Source organism: Peromyscus leucopus, chromosome 1 (assembly GCF_004664715.2).
Source record: "Peromyscus leucopus breed LL Stock chromosome 1, UCI_PerLeu_2.1, whole genome shotgun sequence".
Taxonomy (NCBI): domain Eukaryota; kingdom Metazoa; phylum Chordata; class Mammalia; order Rodentia; family Cricetidae; genus Peromyscus; species Peromyscus leucopus.
Window position 1 is genome coordinate 47999136 of NC_051063.1, and position 18827 is coordinate 48017962.

Sequence of the window (18827 nt, forward strand, 5' to 3'; positions counted from 1 at the left end):
CTCAATAAAAAAAAAAAAAAAAATATGGTGGAACAATTGAGGAGTGCTTCCCAGCATCAAACTCCAGTCTCCAAAGGCAATCACATAAACACGTGCACCAGTACACACAAGGAAGGGAAGAAGTGAGGGGAGGGAGGGAAGGGGAAGGATGTGTGCCAGGATCCCCAAACAGAAGCATCTCTGAAGACCTGTCGCTGGAAAACAAAAGGAGGCACCTACCACCTGGTAGGTCCGCATACTACAAAACAGAACTCTACTTAGTAGAACAAGGAAACGTGTCCCTCCAGAGGGACCAAGATGAAGCCACTCATGAGCCACAGGCATAGGACAGCAGAGGTGACTGGGAAGGGAAACACTCTGTAGGTGGTAGGGTGACAAGGTCGTCTCAGAGCTCCCTGGGATCTGAAGGAGACTCCCTCAGTTAAAATCCCTGCTCTGCCACCTATGTGTCACGTGATCTCGGACAAGAAGCTTGACTTTCTCCATGCTTCTGTTTCTTATATGTAGAATGAAGATTGTACAATCCATTGGGTTGTCATGGGAAATAAGGACTGGTACATAGAAAGTGCTTAAAATACAGCCTGGTACGCGTAAGCATGCATCATTGGCTTTTATGGTCATTTTTCATTTCTAAGCTTTGAGATGGACAACAACAGAACAGCCATGTCGTGCTGTTCAGAGTCTCTTGGTTTAAAAGTACTTCCTCAGGGAAGGACTGGGGGGGGGGGGGGGGCGTGGAAACTGTGGTCAGGATGTACTATATGAGAGAAGAATAAATAAAAAGAAACAAGGTACTTCCTCATGTAGTATTCATCCGACCCTCATAACACAGTTGTAACAGAGTGCCGTCATTTGTCATGACGTATTAGCATGATAACCATTTCTGCGTGAGGAAATTAAAGCCCAGATGGGTGGATTTATCCCATGTCCTACGCTGCGCAACAAGAAGTGAAAGATGAATATATTCCAAGCCACTTCCCCTATTGTCACCTTGTGACCTCCTGCCCTGTCTCCCCTGCTTCTCTCTGCAATAAGTTGCCAACTTTTCTCCCATTTAGGAATTACCGCTCTACGTTTGTAGGCTCAGAAGCTGACCCTGAGCTGACGATTGGACGGCTAGCAGTCTGTCTGGGAAATGTGGTTGCCACACTTCACTGTCCACCTGGCTGGATTTAGAATCGCCATGGAAACACACCTCTAGGTGTGTCCACGAGGGCGTTTCCAGAGAGGTTTAACAAAGGCGGGAAAATCTACCTTGAACGTAGGCGGCGCCATGCCACGGGCTGGTGTCCCAGACTGGACAAAAAGGAAAACAGAGCCAAGCTGGTGCAGCCTCTCTCTCCGTTTCCTGTCTGCAGACACAGTGCGGCCAGCTTCTTTACACGCCGGCCGTCGGCTGCAGCTGGCACTGCTCTTGCTGCTGTGACTCCCCCACCGGGGTGGACTGCCCTTGAACTGTGAGCCACAGCAAAGCTCTCCTTATTTAAGGGGCGTGTGTCTGATATTCTGTCACAGCAGTGAAAAGGCAGCTAGAACAGGAGGTGACGGAAGTGAGATGAGAAGTGGATGAAACCGTCGATGGCGGGTTATCAATAAGTTACCAGAGCACGGCCAGTGCACAATGGGCAGTTTGGAGTTCTCCCACAAGAGGGGCAAGCACGTTGGGCTACTTATTCATTTGCCAGCTCTCATCATTCACGCCTTGAGCAGTGGCCATCTCTGCTAGTTCCCCAGGGTTTTCAGTCTGCCCTGAAAGAGGGCAATGGAGCACCACGTGCCAGAGAAAGCCCACAGGAAAAGACGCAGCAGTGCACCTAGGGAGGGTGCCGGGGGCTAGACAGGGGGCAACATCCGGTGGGTGGACACGCCACAGGAGATACCGCCCAAGGAGAGAGCAAATCTTGGTGACACAGAACTTCCCACAGTTGTGGTGCAACCCAACTTAGGGTTGCTGGGCTGAATCAAACCAAATCAAAACCAAAGAGGGTAAGTACTTGGAACATAGTCACATTAAAAAAATGTGTGTAGTGGGTAGCTGTTCCAGCTTTGACCTGGAAGTACTACCCCCATTGAGGCTTCAGTAACTGTCACGCCTACAAGGCGGGGCCGAGACTGGAGCCCTGAAGACCCGAGATGTGCTGGCTCTCTTGATTCATGGATCCTGGGCGCTGGAGGTAAAGCGAGCAGAGTTCTCCAGAGAACACCGCTGGACTGCACTTCACCTTTCCCGGACCCTGTAACCTATCCCTTCACTTGTAAGTTACCCCACAAAATAAACTCCCTTTTAACTACGTGGAGTGGCCTTAATACTACAACCAATAAATTTGTGCAGTTCAGAGTTATGTACAGTTCAGAGTTAAATGGGCATCCTGTATTTTATCTGGCAGCCCCAACCCAGCTTCCCGAGGCTCTGGCTGGGTGCTCCCTGCCTGGGTGCTCCCTGCCCTCTTTAAGATATCCCTGTGTCATACCTTTCATGGAGCAAGTGCAGAGCTTGCAATTTTGCTCAGACTGAACTTAAAATCATGTTAATATATGAAGTGCAGTAACAATGGCTTCAGTATCTAACTGGTGTACCAGGAACAATAATGAAGAAGTCACACTCAATTCTTTCCAACTTTTACTACCATGGGTAAGCAGACAGCCTGAGGTAGGAGCTAGAGCCAGGGTCCCTGGGGCCAAGCCCTGGCACTGTTGTGAAGCGGCTGACATTTTGAGCCTCCATTTCCCATCCATAAAATGGGATGATCATGGCCCTTACCTGAAAGGTTATTGTGAAGATTAAATGCAAAGGATGTTCCTAGTAGATTTCAGCAAGTGCCAGCCATTAAAATGATTAACAGTGATGTCAGAACAAATTAAGAGATAAAAATGTACTAGGTTCTCATTTACCTCTGTCCTTAGGATTGTGCATGAATGCTTCCAGAAAGACAGCACTGAATTGCCCCTGCTCTAACTCCAGAGTTTGTCCTGACCTATGACCTATGACCCTGGCTGGAGACCATCCAGGAAAAGACAATCAGTTCAGAAAGCAAGGGAACTGGGAAGTTCCCGCTGAGCCCTATCCCTGGCCACACTTGCCTTTAGAAATGTACGGCTCATTGTCGGGCAGCAGGTGAGGGCCAGGAGCACCGGTTTCTGGCCTGGGCACGGGGACAGGGGGTCTGTTGGCCAGGTCCACAGAAAAGGTCTCATCTTCATCCACGATGTGATAAATATCTTCCCTCTGGGAATGGGGCTGTTCTCTCTCCAAACTGGCTGATTTCATGCTGTTACCTAATATAGAGAGAGCAGTGATTCAGTACAGTGGTCCAGGAAATCGCATGCCCACAGGCTGAAAGACCTAGTAAATGTTCTCTGTTACCAAAGTAATAATCTGTGGCAAAAGGCTTCCCTTGAGACATCTCCTGCATCATTTGCTCAGAACCCATGAAAGCAACCAAGAGAACAACAAGTTCTCCTTCATCTGCCAATCACCCAGCCCAGGACAGGAGTCATGGGGCTCGTTTGCCTCAGTCTTACAACTAGGATTCTGTTACTTATCTTGGCATAACTAAGGGAGAGAAAGAATCCCCACCCCAAAGCTTGCGCACTCCCAGAACCACTTCCTGGTGTCTGGGCAGCAGCCAAACAATGCTCTGAATCCACCAACTGCTCCCTGGTGCACCCCACAACGACTACAGAATATGACTCTTCTTTGCTGAGTATGGTTCTTGGTGCATTTCCCAGTATAATTATTGCATCTGGTTAGCAAAAAAAAAAAAAAAAACCTGTGGAATTGCTACTACCAATAACCACAGCTTGAGTATGGAGGGAAAAGACAAACAAACCCTGAAACTTTGAGGATTTACACAACTTGTCCAAAGTCCCTGAGAGTCAGGCTGGTACCCAGGAAGGCTGACTCCGGAGTGATGCTTCTCTGCACTATCTACCGTTTCTCTTACAACTGCACACTAAACAGAACCACTGAGGACAAAAGCTTGCCTCCCCCTTCCTGCCCTATAAAGATCTGCTTCTTTGAACGACTCCATTCAATCAGCAGATCCCCCTCAAATGCCTGTTTGAGATATAAAAATAGATTTTGGGTCTGTCTCCTGTGGGGCCACTACTCAGCGACTTCCTGGGGCTTCTGTGTTGCCATTACATCTTTCCTGAGCTCCAGAGAGGCTGCCTCTGCTTCTTGGTGTCCTGTGTCCAAGGGACTGGCCAGGCTGGTGCCAACTCATTAGAAAATACGAGTTCCTGGGCTCTGCCCTCAAGGTAAGTTTCCATGCACCTGCTTATCTTAACCTTTTGCATTAGGGCAGGAGGGAACGCTGGGAAAGGCTGATATCCTGGGGGAGCTGCCAACTACCCCACAGAGCAACAGCGCCTCTCAGAACACTGTCTCTAAAGGGCTTTGCCTGTTTTTCATCCTGTTTGGGAAGGCTGCTCCTCTGCTCAGCATCTTCCTCGTGCCACCTCGTACCAGGCCAGCCCCTCTAAGTCTCAGCCACGCTGTTGACCCCGCCCCCAGTTTAAACTGAACTGTTATTTATGCTCGCCGTGTCTCATTCCTTTGCTCCATGACCCTGCCATGATGGGAACTTATTATATTAGGGGGCTGGGCCCCTCCCTCCCTCCCTCCCAAGTCTGTCAGCTGCAGAGGGAAGGCCCTGACCCTAGCCCTCCACATTGTCCTAAGGCAAACACAGGGCCTTTCATACTGTATGTGCTCGGTCACACCCTTAGAACAGAGGGAGGAACAAACTCTGGTAAAAGGGGGGCCAAGCAGAGATCCACGTATCAGATTTGAGGCTCCCCACAATCAGCCTGCCTTCCCTCCCAGTAGCTTCCTGACCTGGGCTGGGCAGACTTTGGGGAACCCCAGGGAAAGTTCAGAGCTTTCCATTACATTATCAGAGCCAGAGGCGGTCTCGTCTTCTACAGAAGGAGAAAGTTTCATGGCTTCAGATGGCAAGAGAGGGACAGACTTGTGGAGAAGAGGTATAAATAGAATTACTTCCTTAACAGCATCTGTCTACAGGCAGGGCATTTATAAGGAAGAGTTTTTTAGAAATCTGTGCATTATTAGGGGTTTTGTGACATCCTCCCCCATTCTGTCCAGATAATCATAACCAATCCCTTGGCTCCTGCTGCCCAAAATAGAAATAATTTTCAGGAAAAATGTCCAGTCCTACCCAAGCTGCCAGGTTCCCTAAAAATAAAATATACTAAAGTGAAAGAGAGCCAGATGACAGGAAACATGTTACCCACAGCCAAAGGTCATCTCAGCGGAACTCAGTCTGTGCTGTTGGGCCCCTGACAGGATGAATTCTGACCCGCTTCTCAGCCTTTCCCACCATGATCCGATTGTGACATTTAAAGTCATTAACTAATGATTTAAACAGACAGTTGATATGTGCCAGACATCACCCTGTGCCAGACTCTACGTTTCACTGCGAGCAGAAAGTTAATCCTGCCTAGAACTCTTTATAACATTACTGCTGGCTGTTGCAGGCCACATGAGTGAAATGAAGGACAGGCCTTCCCAGCTGGGCCTGGGGCTCTTGTCTTACCCTCACATCCACACCTCCCTTCTCTCCCTCACAGGTGTCAGATCTGCAGCACCCCCTCCCCAATTCTTCAGAGCTGCAGAATGCCCAGAAATGCTTCCAGAATCACATGGGGGTGGAAACGAGAGACTGAGTAGAGGGGTTGAGAATGATCCCAGTTTTTATCTGAGGTGTAGATGAAGCCTCTGTGCAATATTTTGCATGAAAACGGTATGCTGGACCCACTCATAACTTCTGGTAGAAACTATGTGAGCTTAGTCCATTGAGCCACATGACACTATCAGAATCGTAAGACATCCTCCCTGAGACCCAGCGATTCTGCTCTGGTACTTTATAGTATACGTGCTCACAAATGTGTGCAAATGTGTTACATAAAACCAAGGGTATTCCCTGCAGTGAGGCTCACAAAAGCACAAAGCCGAAGACAGGTTAACATGATAGAATGCCTAGGCACCTGTGGAAAAGTTAATGTGTGTGCTGATACGGCCTGTGAGTAAACATAAAAGAAGACACATGTATACAATATTAATGTATCCAGAAAATCTCCAGAGACGAAAGACAGAGAGAGACAGAGAGACAGACAGAGACAGAGACAGAGAGACAGACAGAGAGACAGAGACAGAGAGAGAGAGGTGGGGGACTTTTCTCATTGCTTTAACTTTTGGGGCCAGATGGGGTGACTCACACCCGTCATCTCTGCAGCTGGGAGAAAAAAGCAGGAGAATTTCCATGAACTTAAGGCTAGCCTGGGTTACACAGTGAATGCCAGACCAGACAGGTCTACATAGCCTTGTCTCATTTGTGTGTGTATGTGTGTGTGTGTATGTGTGTGTGTGCGCGTGCTTTATGCATCCGTTGAATTTTTATTATTTTCATGTTTTACTTTTACAATAGTAAACAACTATAGCACAGCAACAGGTGGGCATACCAGGGAATGAAAGGGGGTTTCATTGCCAAAGATAAAAAAAAAGAAAGAAAGACCGGAAAGCGCTGTTTTAAAGCCAAGGCTCTCCCAGTGACCTGATGGTGCAGCAGTAGCAGAGCCCCCCAGAACTTGAAAGGGAGAGGCTCCCAAGTCCCATCTAGACCTGCTGAATCTCACATTGGTGAGCCTGTGCCTTTGGAAGCCCTCCGTGTGGGTGTGAGGCACACTGAGATTGAGAGCCACTGCCAAAGAGGGAGATGGCAAGCTCGGGTCCACCAGCATGCACAGTGCACCTGCGTGTATCAGGAAGCGAGACACAATTTCCTCACCCCATTACCCTGGAGTCTAGGTTACTGTGAGCAGCTAACTTTAGGGCAATTTACCCTAATCCGGCAAGGACCAGTGTAGACTCTCTTGGTCCCCTGATATGACACACCACTCCCCTGCATTCCCATGGCACCCAGCACATTTTTATTTGCACTGAACTATGCTTTTCTTACTAAAGGAGAACTCACTTGGGGGGGGGGTGTCTACCTCCTCTGCAGGGTAGGACGGAGTCTTGCCCATCCCTCAACACCAGGGATTTGCACAGACTTGAGGCTTGATGAAGGACTCCTGGGAAACGATCATTTCAACTTAGCATCACATGAGATCACGATGACAAGAGGCTGTCACCTGGCTCCTACCTCACATGCTGTTCCCTTCCTAAGGTGAAGTGCAACCAGTGGTCACAGGAGGCACCCTGAGCCAGGCTCAGAAGCCAGGAAGGGCTGGGATTTGGGTTCCTACAGTCTGCTCACTGCCTCTAGGACCTTGGAAACTCACTCTCTCTCTACCTCTGATACCGCTGCTGCTGAATGAACTTACAAGGTTGCAAGAAGCATGGAATGGTTGTTATGCATGCTATCCTTAAGCTAGGCCTGGTCACTGCTGAAGAGAGCAGGGTAAGCCTGAAGCCAAATAATGAAGTTGCTCAGCAGCCCATCTCTGCTCTCATCCATGGGCCTCTGGGTGCCGGGTGCTAGCTGAGGACCTTACCAAATAGCTGGTCCTCGACTACCCAGACCTCTCTCTTCAGGTAAAGAGTGGGATTCAGCAAACATGTTTTAAGGATCCAGATAATAAATGTGTCAGGCTCTCCAGGGCAACAGTCCATTGCAACCACCCCAGCCTGTACTAGGAGCATGCAAGCAGCCATAAATAATAGCAAATGAATGGGCATGGTGAATTCCGATCAAATCTTATTGGTAGGAATGGGCAGGTGCTCAGGCTGTGATTTGTCTACAGTGTCCAAACCATTTGACCTCTGAGTCTCATGCCCTCAGCCCTCCGCTTTTACTGCTACTTGGCTGACAGACCCTCCGTAATCATAACGGATTGGGCAGAGAGAAGCAATCACTCACACAGTGTAACGCCATACGCCTTTGAAAGCACCTATAATAACAACAGCAGCAATGATTAGAAACCTCTGCCAACTGCTTCCTCTGTGCCAGGTCTTAGATGAAGCTTATTTTCACTGCGACTTGCTTGATTCTCACTACAACCTGCCTGTGTAGCGCATCAGGCAGAACTGTCTCATGGCTGTTCAGATCACATCCATCTCATTTTACAGCTAAGGAGTTAAACACCTTGCCTGAGGCCTTCCAGATAACTGAAGAGGGAAGGAAGCACAGATGGGTGCCACACTCTTAACCACTGCCACGCTGCCTCTGCTTGGCAAAGAGGGTTATATCCCCATCCTTTACCAGAAAGCTAAGGCTTATTTTGCTTTGGGTTCCCAGCCCCAATATCCAGAACAATGCTTTCTGCACAAAGTAGGTGCTTCATTAGTTTTTGTCAAATAAAAGCAGGCATGTAGTTTAAATAAAGTCTTTTTGGAAACACCTGGTTTAGTGTAATGAATGGCTCTGGTCATGGGAAGCTCTAGCCTGTCTCTAACAGGCAGATGTGGAAGATGGGGCAGCTGTGGAGGAAGGCAGACAGCCTTTAATTATCACATGCCGCTTATGTGGCAACCTGTCTCTTGAGACCGGAACTTCATATGCATTCAGCTCTTTCTGCTCTCCTGCTCATAGCTACAACTTACCTTCTAGAAACTTGCGGATCATTGAGTCCTTAGTGGGCCGAGAGTAACTTTCTCTAGAGCCTGGGTTACCTGCACTGGCCTGAAGCATTTCAACATCTGGAAGGAAAATGAGATGGAGTTAATGTGCTGTTCTTCCAGGCAGGCAAGGAGATTCACAGATGAATTTGGACGGTTACCCAAGTTTTACCCTTCCTCCCTCTGCATTGAGAGACTAGGTTTAATTTCAAAAAATACACATTGCAGTATTGCTTATGACAACAACAACAACAGCAAAAATGGTCCAAAACAATAGAGAACAAACCATGGTTTGTTCAAATGATGGCAGATCATGCAGCAGTTTAAAAAAAGGATGTCTTAGAGCCACTTTCTACCTACAATCTTATAACTCAAAACCGTAGCGGGTGATGACGTTAGATGCAGGTGATTACAGCGTAATGACAGCTATCTAGACCCTGCAGCCCTACAGCACAGTGCTGTGAACTGCATACAAGTTGATAACTATGCAGCTAATACAAACGTCCGGGGCATGTGGTTGAATTCCTGACAGTGGCTATTTCTGAGGAAGGAAAGATAATGACTGGGACTCTGGAGAGTGAACAGAGGACTGCACCAGGACCACAACACTGAATTTATTAAACTCTCATATATATTACTGAAGCTTCTGATATACCAAAAAAAAAAAAAAAAAAAATCAGGACTTTAATCCCAGCAGAGCTCTGTAAGTTCAAGGTTAGTCTGGTCTATGTAATGAGTTCCAGGACAGCCAGAGATACACAGAGACCCTGTCTCAAAAAAATAAAATAAAATTTTATTTTTATATTTGCACAAATATATATAAATTTTGTACACACACACACACACACACACACACACACACACACACACACACACACCCTGCTGCAAGGAGATATAAGTAATTAAGATTCAGTGGTGTCCTGGGACCTGAGGATATGGAAATAGGCAATGGAGAAATTATCCCACTGATCCCCTTGCCATATTTTAAGAACTCCTTCCACCTATTCAAAAAATAAGTGACTGCTATGACGCTGTTTATGTTAACATATTATCGCCCAAGTAATAATAATTTCATAACCCCAGTCCAATCATGGAAAACAGTGAGTGGCACATCCAAATTGAGGGTTTACAAGTAATCTATGGGTCCTCATCAAGAGTAGGGGGGCTAGGAAAGCCTGAGAACCATCCCAGCTGGGAGGGATGGAGGAACAATCTGTCCATCAAACAAACACCGGGCGGTGAAACAAGAGGATCAACGGCGGGAAACCCGGGAAACATGAACAAGATTCTTAGTTCCAGCAGAAGGACACTGACAGCATTTCCTCCCCGGGATCTTTGTGTTTGGGGTGATAAAGAGGCTAATGTTCGGCAATGTGGGGAAAGATATGCATGAACTTTGGTATTTGGCAATTTTCTCTAAATAAAATAAAACACAAAAATAACAAACAAAACTAGTGCAAGGCCATTTTTTCCTTAGTGCCAAGGAGCAAGCCCAGAGCTTTGCACATCATAGCTGAGTGCTCACCGCTAAGCTGAGTGCTCACCGCTAAGCTGAGTGCTCACCGCTAAGCTGAGTGAGTGCTCACCGCTAAGCTGAGTGAGTGCTCACCGCTAAACTGAGTGCTCACCGCTAAGCTGAGTGCTCACCGCTAAGCTGAGTGAGTGCTCACCGCTAAACTGAGGTCTCACCGCTAAGCTGAGTGCTCACCGCTAAGCTGAGTGCTCACCGCTAAGCTGAGTGAGTGCTCACCGCTAAGCTGAGTGCTCACCGCTAAGCTGAGTGCTCACCGCTGAGCTGAGTGAGGTCTCACCGCTAAGCTGAGGTCTCACCGCTAAGCTGAGTGCTCACCGCTAAGCTGAGTGAGTGCTCACCACTAAGCTGAGTGCTCACCGCTAAGCTGAGTGAGTGCTCACCGCTAAGCTGAGTGCTCACCGCTAAGCTGAGGGCTCACCGCTAAACTGAGTGAGTGCTCACCGCTAAGCTGAGTGAGTGCTCACCGCTAAGCTGAGTGAGTGCTCACCGCTAAGCTGAGTGAGTGCTCACCGCTGAGTGAGTGCTCACCGCTGAGTGAGTGCTCACCGCTAAGCTGAGTGCTCACAGATATGCTAGAGCATCAGCTCCAAAATAGAATTCTTTCTGAGGAAAGGCATGAATGAGCAGAGGAGTGACTTCAGCAGAAAAGCAAGCAAGCACGATGCATCAGGAGGCCACGTTCTGTCCCCCTGTGCCATCGAGATAAGCACCTTCGGAGGACTTGCAGAGCAGAGTCCTGTGTGTAGAATGATGGGGGTGGAACCACATGAGCCACCCATGAAGACCCAGTTTGCTTTACTTTATAGTCCTGCTTTCACTGGTCCTTCAGAGTCTGACCTCAGAAGCAGGAAAACCAGGCTCTGCCAAATGTCAGCCTTCTTGGGCCTCCCTGACAGAGTTGAGCAGACAGAAGGGTGAGTATCAGATCACAATACACATCCCTGTCTTATTTCTTCTACTCCTTCCTTTTTTTTTTTTGTTTGTTTGCTTGTAAGACATCACACCTACCAGCCTGACACCAACTAATCTTTTATGATAGTTCTCAACCTGTGGGTCCTGACCCTTTTAGGAGTTGCAAATCAGATATTTACATTAGTATTTGTAACAGTAGCAGAATCATAGTTATGAAGTAGCAACACAAATAATTTTATGGTTGGGGGTCACCACAACATGAGGAGCTAACTGTATTAAACGGTCACAGCATCAGGAAGGTTGAGGACCACTGGTCTAGTAGAGCATTTTTACCCACAAGATAATTTTGCTTGGCCCGAGTCAGCATCACAGTATCAGGAAAGCATGCCTTTACTCGGCAACTGTGGCCCTAGGAAATGAGAACCACAGCAGGTAAGGGCTGAGCTACCCTAGGGAAAGGCCTACACCCCTACAAGCACATTTCTCATTACATCTCTAGAAGTACAGCTTCCAGGGTCCCACAAACGATGTGCCCGAATTATCGCCCCCAGAGAGACTCAGAATGCAGGTCTCTCACTGGGATTCACAGTTATGTACAGCTCCTCCCATATCCAGACAGGTGACCAATCAGGGGTCATTCTCATCCTAGGCAATGTTGCCTAGAAACACAGTTGACATTTGGCTCTTATCGGGTTACCAGGGTAACAAAGCTAGGAAGTCAAACAAAGGTCAAATTCTCATGCAGAAGAGGAAATGAAAAGTGTTTTTATTAACTTTGGCCATCATTATCCCGGGTCCCCTCGTTTCAATCCATTCAGCTTCTCTTTTCTTGTCTGCAAAATGACGATGGTAACGGCACAGCTCCCGGAGGTTTGTCGTGAGTGTCACCGAGGAGCCTGCCAAGGGCCTGGCACAGTGCCCAGCGTGTATGAATGCTTTCTGACTACTATTTTTGTTATTAAATCCCATGCCCAGGCTATGGCCCTAAACAAAGAACAATTCAAACTAGAAGGCTCAATTTACATGCTAAGAATTTCTCCGGGTTTGGGATGTGGCTCTCTCGCAGACAGCCTGCCTAGCGTGTATAAAACTGTGGGTTTGAGCCTCAGCACCACAAAAAAAAATGATTTTCATGGCATTAAGGATTGAATTTAGGAAAAAAATTAATTGGCACAATAGTTTATATATCTTTACAGGGTATATAGTGATAATTTGATTTTTTAAGACTTATTTTTATTAACCTGGTTGTGAGCCTTAGCCTTCAACAGCAGATCCATCTCTCCAGCCTATTTCATTTGTTAAGGTTTATTTTTAAGATTTATTATTATTAAACCCCCCCCTCTCTCTCTCTGTGTGTGTGTGTGTGTGTGTGTGTGTGTGTAATGTGTGAGTGGGTGCCACAGAGACCAGAAGAGGGCATCAGATCTCCTGGAGCTGGAGCTGGAGTTACAGGTGGTTGTGAGCTGTTTGACCTGGGTGCTGAGAACAGAACTCAGGACCTCTGGAAGAACAGCAAGCACTCTAACAGCTGAGCTGTCTTGGCTCTTGGTTGTTATTATTTTAGGTTTCATAGTGGTGGCTGGCCTTGAACTTACTACATATCAGAGTCTAGCTTTGAAGGTCTGGTCCTCCCGCCTCCGTCTCCCAAGTGCTAGAATTACGCCATTCTCAGCTCACACAATGATAATTTGATATACACACGTGGTATACACTACAGTGAGACAGGCTAATTAGCAGTTCCGTCTCTTCAAACAGTTACCATTTCTTTGTCTTGAGAATCTCTGAACTTCTTTTGGTTCTTTATAAAATACATAATAGATTTCTATAAACTGTAGGCACCTTATTGACCAGAACGGCAGTATTAATGCCCCCTGTGACTGTACTTTTGGTGCCCATTATCTTTTTATTGCTTGTTTATTTCATTTAGTATAATGCCCGTCATTCCCAACCATTGGACACAAGTGACAAGATTCTGTCTTATGGGTAAACATGACTCTACTGCATGCATGTACCACGTGTTCTTTATCCACACGGGCAGCAATGGGCATCTCAGTCAATTCCAGGCCTTGATAACTGTCAACAGAGCTGCAGTAAAATGGGGCATCTCCTCGATAGTCTGACTTCATTTCTGGGGGAGATGTGTCCACCCAGAAGTGGGGCTGCTGGATCATGTCTAGTTTTTTTTCTATACTCCTTTCCATAATGGCTGTCCTCACAGTATCTGAGATGCCCCCTCCTCTGAATTCTTGCTAACATTTTTCTTTTGTAATCACAGCCGTTCTAACTGGGCTGAAATGACACCTCATTGTGGTTTTGATTTGCATTTCCCGCGTGAGTCATGGTGAGTATTTTCATATATTTGCTGGCAATTTGCATATTTTTAAAACAGTCTATATAGATCATTTCTGATCAGTTTTGGGTTTTTTTTTTTCTGCTGAGTTATTTGAATTCTTCATGTTTTGGATACTAAATTTTTTGTTTTGATGCAAGGTATTTCCATGTACCTGTGGCTGTCATAGAACTCACTATATAGACCACCAGGCTGGCCCTGAACTCACAGAGATCCACCTGCCTCTTCCTCCCAAATGCTGGGATTAAAGGTGTACAACACCACACCTAGACCTATTTTTTTCAGAGATTTTATTTTTATTTATGTGCATGTGTGTCTTGGGGGGGGGGTGCACATGTGTGCAGGTACCAGAAGAGGCCATTGGATTCCCCCAGAGCTGGAATCACAGAAGGCTGTGAGCCACCCGTGAGTGTTAAGAACCAAACTCAGTCCCCTGAAGGAGCACGAGTGCTCTTAAGCACGGAGCATCTCCCTCGCCCCCTGGACGAATATTCACTCCCATTCTGCAGGTTTTCTCTTTGATCTTGATTTTCTTTGCTAAAGAGAAACGCCTCGATTTGATACAATTCCATCTGTGTATTGTTCCTTCTTTTTCTTGAGATGCTGGGAATTGAACCCAGGGCCTCCACGCCCGTCAAGCACTCTACCACTGAGCTATTTCCCGCTCCTATTTTTAGTCTTATTCTTTTTTTTTTTTAAGAGTAAGTTTGTTTTAATTCATGTCTTCTACCTTCAAAATGAGTTTGAGGATGTGTTTACCACAATATTGGAATTTTCATCCATGATCTCAAACATCTCAAAACTTTTTTTTCAAATTTCCTTGTTGAGACACACAGTATATTCTTACAGTTAAGTATACTTAACGCATGAGTAAGATCTAAATTCAACAAATGCCAAACCTCACAATAGGATCATGTGTGGAAATCTGACTTGGCTTGCCAGGCATTGTCTTTACTCAGGCCCCAGGACACCCCAATGTCTTGCTTCCTTTGCAGAGACCCATGACCATTTTTACTTGTGCTCCCCAGAATCCCTTATATGGTATTAGTGGGCTGGGTAATGCCCACTAGGTGGCGCTCTACACCCCATGCTGGCCCCATCCTGTGCATCTGGGATCATAGGTGGAGGCATCCTTAGGAGAAAGGGCTGAAGCCAGGGGATATGAGGAGGGGTGACCAGACAACATGATGGCACAAGGGTTTAGGGAGAAGATGAAGGAAGCGTACAGCCTCGGGAGAAAATAGTGAGGTACTGCCAAGGGCAGGGACCAGCCAGATAGTCTGCACTGAGGGACAAAGCTAAGTCGGAGAAGGGCAGCAGCTGAAAGCCAGCAAGCAACCGAGCTCGGCAGACTGGCTGCGAGGCACCAAGGCAGGTTGGCACTATGGAATGGCCTCTGGTATCTTGAAGACTTATGTTCAAATCCTGCCACTGACTCTATGTCCTTGGGCAGGTCACTTGGCATCTCTAAGCTTCAGTGTCCCACCCGCAGGGTGGGGACAAACCACAGGAGAGCTGTGTGAGGTGATTAAGACAGTGTCTATGAATGCAGAGAACCGTGCAAGACGCCAAACTCCCAGTTATCACTGTCACTCTGAGGCTACTGAGAGGAACCACCGCTACCATGACATCAACACGTTATCCCACAGTTCTGTGGCTCAGAAGTCAAAGTGGGTCCTACTGGCCCAAACCAAGGCTTTGTCTGAGCCACATTCCCTCACGGAAGCTCTAACGTAGGAGTTGTTTCTCTTCCCTCCCCAGGGTCCAGGGGTGGTCTACACGCCCTGTCATCGGGCCCCTCCCTCCATCTTCAAAGCCAGCAACGCCAGGCAAAGCGCTTGGCTGGACCAAGACCTTCTCACCGCGCCATCCATCTCTTCTGTCCTCCGGCTCCCTCTTTTAAGGACATCTATAGTCATAATGAAGTCACGTGAAGAAGCCACGTTACTCTCCTTATCTCAAGGGCAGCTGGCTAGCAAGCCAGCTGTATAACCCTGATTCCTCTCTGGACATGTGAATGAAGCACAGCCACACACTGGGAGCATTACTCTGCTTCTCTGGCTGCATGGAATTCCTTCCCACAGAGGGCTGGTGCGGGGACGAGGATTGTGGCGCACTGAGGAAGTCTGTTGTGCTTACACAGACCGGGCAACCTTGTCCCATGCAGACTGGGCTCTATGATGCGTCCAGATGTGTGTACTCCTTAAATGAAGTTCCAGAAATAGATTGTTTTTGTCCTTTTACATTCCAAACAAGATGGTTCTCCTAAGACTTTGAATTTGACCATGAACGACAGATGTGTACATAGGCCTCCACACCCCGTTCTATATTCATGGCAGACATCATTAATCACAGCATTCTCTCTGTCCTCAGTTCCTTCTCAACACAGCACTCAGGCACTCAGTCGTGACCTGTTTTCTACCTGACCTTATTTGGAGAACGTCTCTAGGTCCAGATGCCTGACTTGTGTCTAGTGTGACCCTTGAGACAGTTCCCTGCAGAAGCTGTCCTCCCACTGCCCATATGGAAATCAGACATCATGTTAGGAGCTTTGCTATAGGACCCTGCTGCCACATATGGAGGCTTAGGGTAGGAGCAAATTAGGTGACGCCCAGCCACTGTCCCCAGTCTTTATATCTCCCCTCGCTCTGGAATAAAGCTGAGCTGTAACACTGAAGCAGCCTCCCGGAAGGCTATTTCCATCATACCACAGGTCAGACAACGCCCTGCTTGCTGCTGCTGTCCCCTTGGCCCTCATGGCCCGGTGGCCAATGGACGGTGGGGAAGGAAGGGACCAGCAGAGACCGGCCGGCACTAGCATATTTTTAAAACTTGATTTGCCATACCTATATTAGCCATAAGGCTAGGCAGGCAACAAGTACTATGCTTGTAATAGTTAGAGGTACCTAATTGTTTGGCAATCATAGGTGGTAAGACACCAGGTATAAATCGGAAAGCACTTTGTATCCAGAAGCCAGGTGGACAGACTGAAAAGATCCAAAACAGAAAATTCTCTGGGCAAAGGGACTCTGTTTGCAGACAAAGGGATGTTGTCGAGCAGTGGGAGAGCACGGCATTCCTGCATTCCTGGATGTTCAAGGCTTGTCATTCAGACTCCCGGCACTTAACCTTCACTGCTTGCCGCTTGCCAGTTAAAAATAAACTGAAATGTGTCGAAACCTGCTAGTCTAAAGGAAACGTGCAAAGTTCTTTCATTTCAGCAGAAGAAAAACAACAAAGGAAGCAGCACTGGGTCCCAGTCTCCCCTGGAAGCGTGGCTGCAGCCCCACAGGGCACTGGGTCCCCATCTCCTCCTGGAAGAGAAGCTGCAGTCCCACCACACAGGCTATGGAATCAATCTTCAAGGATATGTTTCTAGAATGTAAGAAGCTCGAACTCAAGATGACAAAACATCCCAGCAGTCACTTAATTAGGGAATGAATCAACAGCAGTCACAAATTCCCCCAAGAAATCTGTGTGATGCTCCTCTTGGGGCAGAACTTTAGTCTAGATCACTTAGCTCCAGGGCACACTCATTCCATCCAGATTACATGCTAATGCAACACAGAGCCAAGAAAACACCAGCTCCTAAAGGACTGTTCTAGAAAGGCTGATAATGAGAGACAGTGAGGCAAGGTGCCATTAAGGTTTATTAAGGAATGAGACTTATAAGGCACACTCACGACACAGAACAAGGTAGACGCTGCTGACCACCCAGCTGTCCTTGTCCTGCCGTTCTGCCCGAGGGCGAGAACCAAACTGCAAGCCACGCTTCTCTCTCTGCAGCTGGCTCGTGCTCCGACCACCCAAGAGCGCATGCGCGCGACCCCTGCCCTACAGTTTTTAAGGTGTCACGTATCCTCAGAGCAGACCTCACCCATAAGGGAAAAAAAAAAACGCCACTCCACCCAATTGGTCATTGGGCCGAATGGTGGAATTCCCACAACAGGCTCTCCAACACTTAAGCAGCAGCAAGACCCCACTTCTACCCTCCAATAAGGATCTTTTGGGGCCAAAGAGTCTTGGAGGAAAAAGCACATGATAAGAGGACCCAGAGATAACCTGAAATCTAGCTGGTGTCATCTGTACCCAGCTAGGACAGGGTGGCTTGGCTGATAATATCAACTTAAAAGCCCAACTTTTCACATCTGGATGGAGAAACGATGGAAGGAGAGAAAGAAGGGAAGACAGACAGACAGACACACAGAAGTGAATGGCAATCTGAAATCAGAGGGTGGAGGAGTGACGTCTAGTGTTGGCGATGAGGAGAATGGGGCAGAAATGCCAAGGTGAAAAGGAGGAGCGAGTCCAGTCTGCGGCTTTATACACGGTAAGCAAAGCAGCTCTGCCCTGTGTGAGCAGGTCTGTGGATCGTGCTTAACGTGGACTCTGGAAGGCAGGGATCATGACAATTCACAATCCACTGGCTGTTTACCACCTGGCACCATGTCACTTACACACAGGACAGATTTGATAAGGATTTGTCGAATGAGTGAGCAGGTGAAACAAGAAATAAGTGTGTGATGTGGTAGAGTCTGGGCTCTGTGAAGGAGTCTGGGCATTGCTGGAGCAGAGAGAAAAAGATAGGCAATTTAGGCAGGAGAACCAGCATAATGTATGTCGACAGGAAATAAGGCAGCCTGAAGCAGCCAGGGAGTTATGACCCCCTGGAGGTCTCACACTCAGCAGTTACCTAATCGATATCTCACTTCACCTGTCAAAAACACAAGGACATTGAACTAGGATGTGGACAGACTAATCTACATTTGAACTTCCGCAAAGTCCAGGATTACATCTTATTTTCTCGTCCCTCTGCTGGCTGAGCACATCTTATGCACAGAACTGGGCTGGGTACTGGGGATGACACAAGGCTGTAAATCATTCTTCCTATCAACGCCAGGGGCTCACAACCAGAGAGACATAATTAATGAGGGCGCAAGGTGATCTGTGTGCAGCTCCCCAGGGGAAACACAGTCAGTAAGCTGTGTGGGTCCAAAGGGGAGCGAGGCTGGCTGCTGGTGGTAGAGAATTTTATCTTACTAACTTTAAAATGTGACCAGGGGTTTTCACCAAGCACGAGGAGATCAAGAAGTGCAGAGTCCTGGCCTGACCCCTAGATAGTACACGTCCAACCTTCCACCCAGAACTAATGACCCTGCGGTAGTTCTGGGGTCCGCTCACCAGAATCTTCTCAAACAGGCCAGCAAGGGGAAGACAGAGCCTCTGCAGCTGCAGGAAGGGGAGACTCCTGGGAGAAAACAGTGTAGGGGGGCGGTGTATGGGGGCTTTGTCTCAGAAGCCCACCAATGACCTGGCAATTTTGCTTGGAGTGAGACCTGCAGGCTGGCTGCAAGGTCCCTCACAGTGCCTGTCTGTGCCTCCAGCTCGGACAGAACCAGGCTCTTAGAAGGGATTGTAAAATCAGAAACTTCGTGTGAAAGAAACCACAA

The 18827-nt window shown here is 47.6% G+C and overlaps 1 protein-coding gene across 2 annotated transcripts in view; it reads right to left on the reverse strand.

Moving 5' to 3' along the window:
- Pik3ap1 (phosphoinositide-3-kinase adaptor protein 1) overlaps positions 1–18827 on the reverse strand; it is a 115815-nt gene that overhangs the window by 29207 nt on the left and 67781 nt on the right. For both annotated transcript variants that reach the window (XM_028889392.2, XM_037206840.1), the window contains 2 exons: positions 8567–8662; positions 3082–3276 (listed from right to left, as the gene is read on the reverse strand). In XM_028889392.2, the coding sequence (XP_028745225.1) occupies positions 3082–3276; positions 8567–8662 (291 nt within the window). The remainder of the gene's footprint in view (positions 1–3081; positions 3277–8566; positions 8663–18827) is intronic.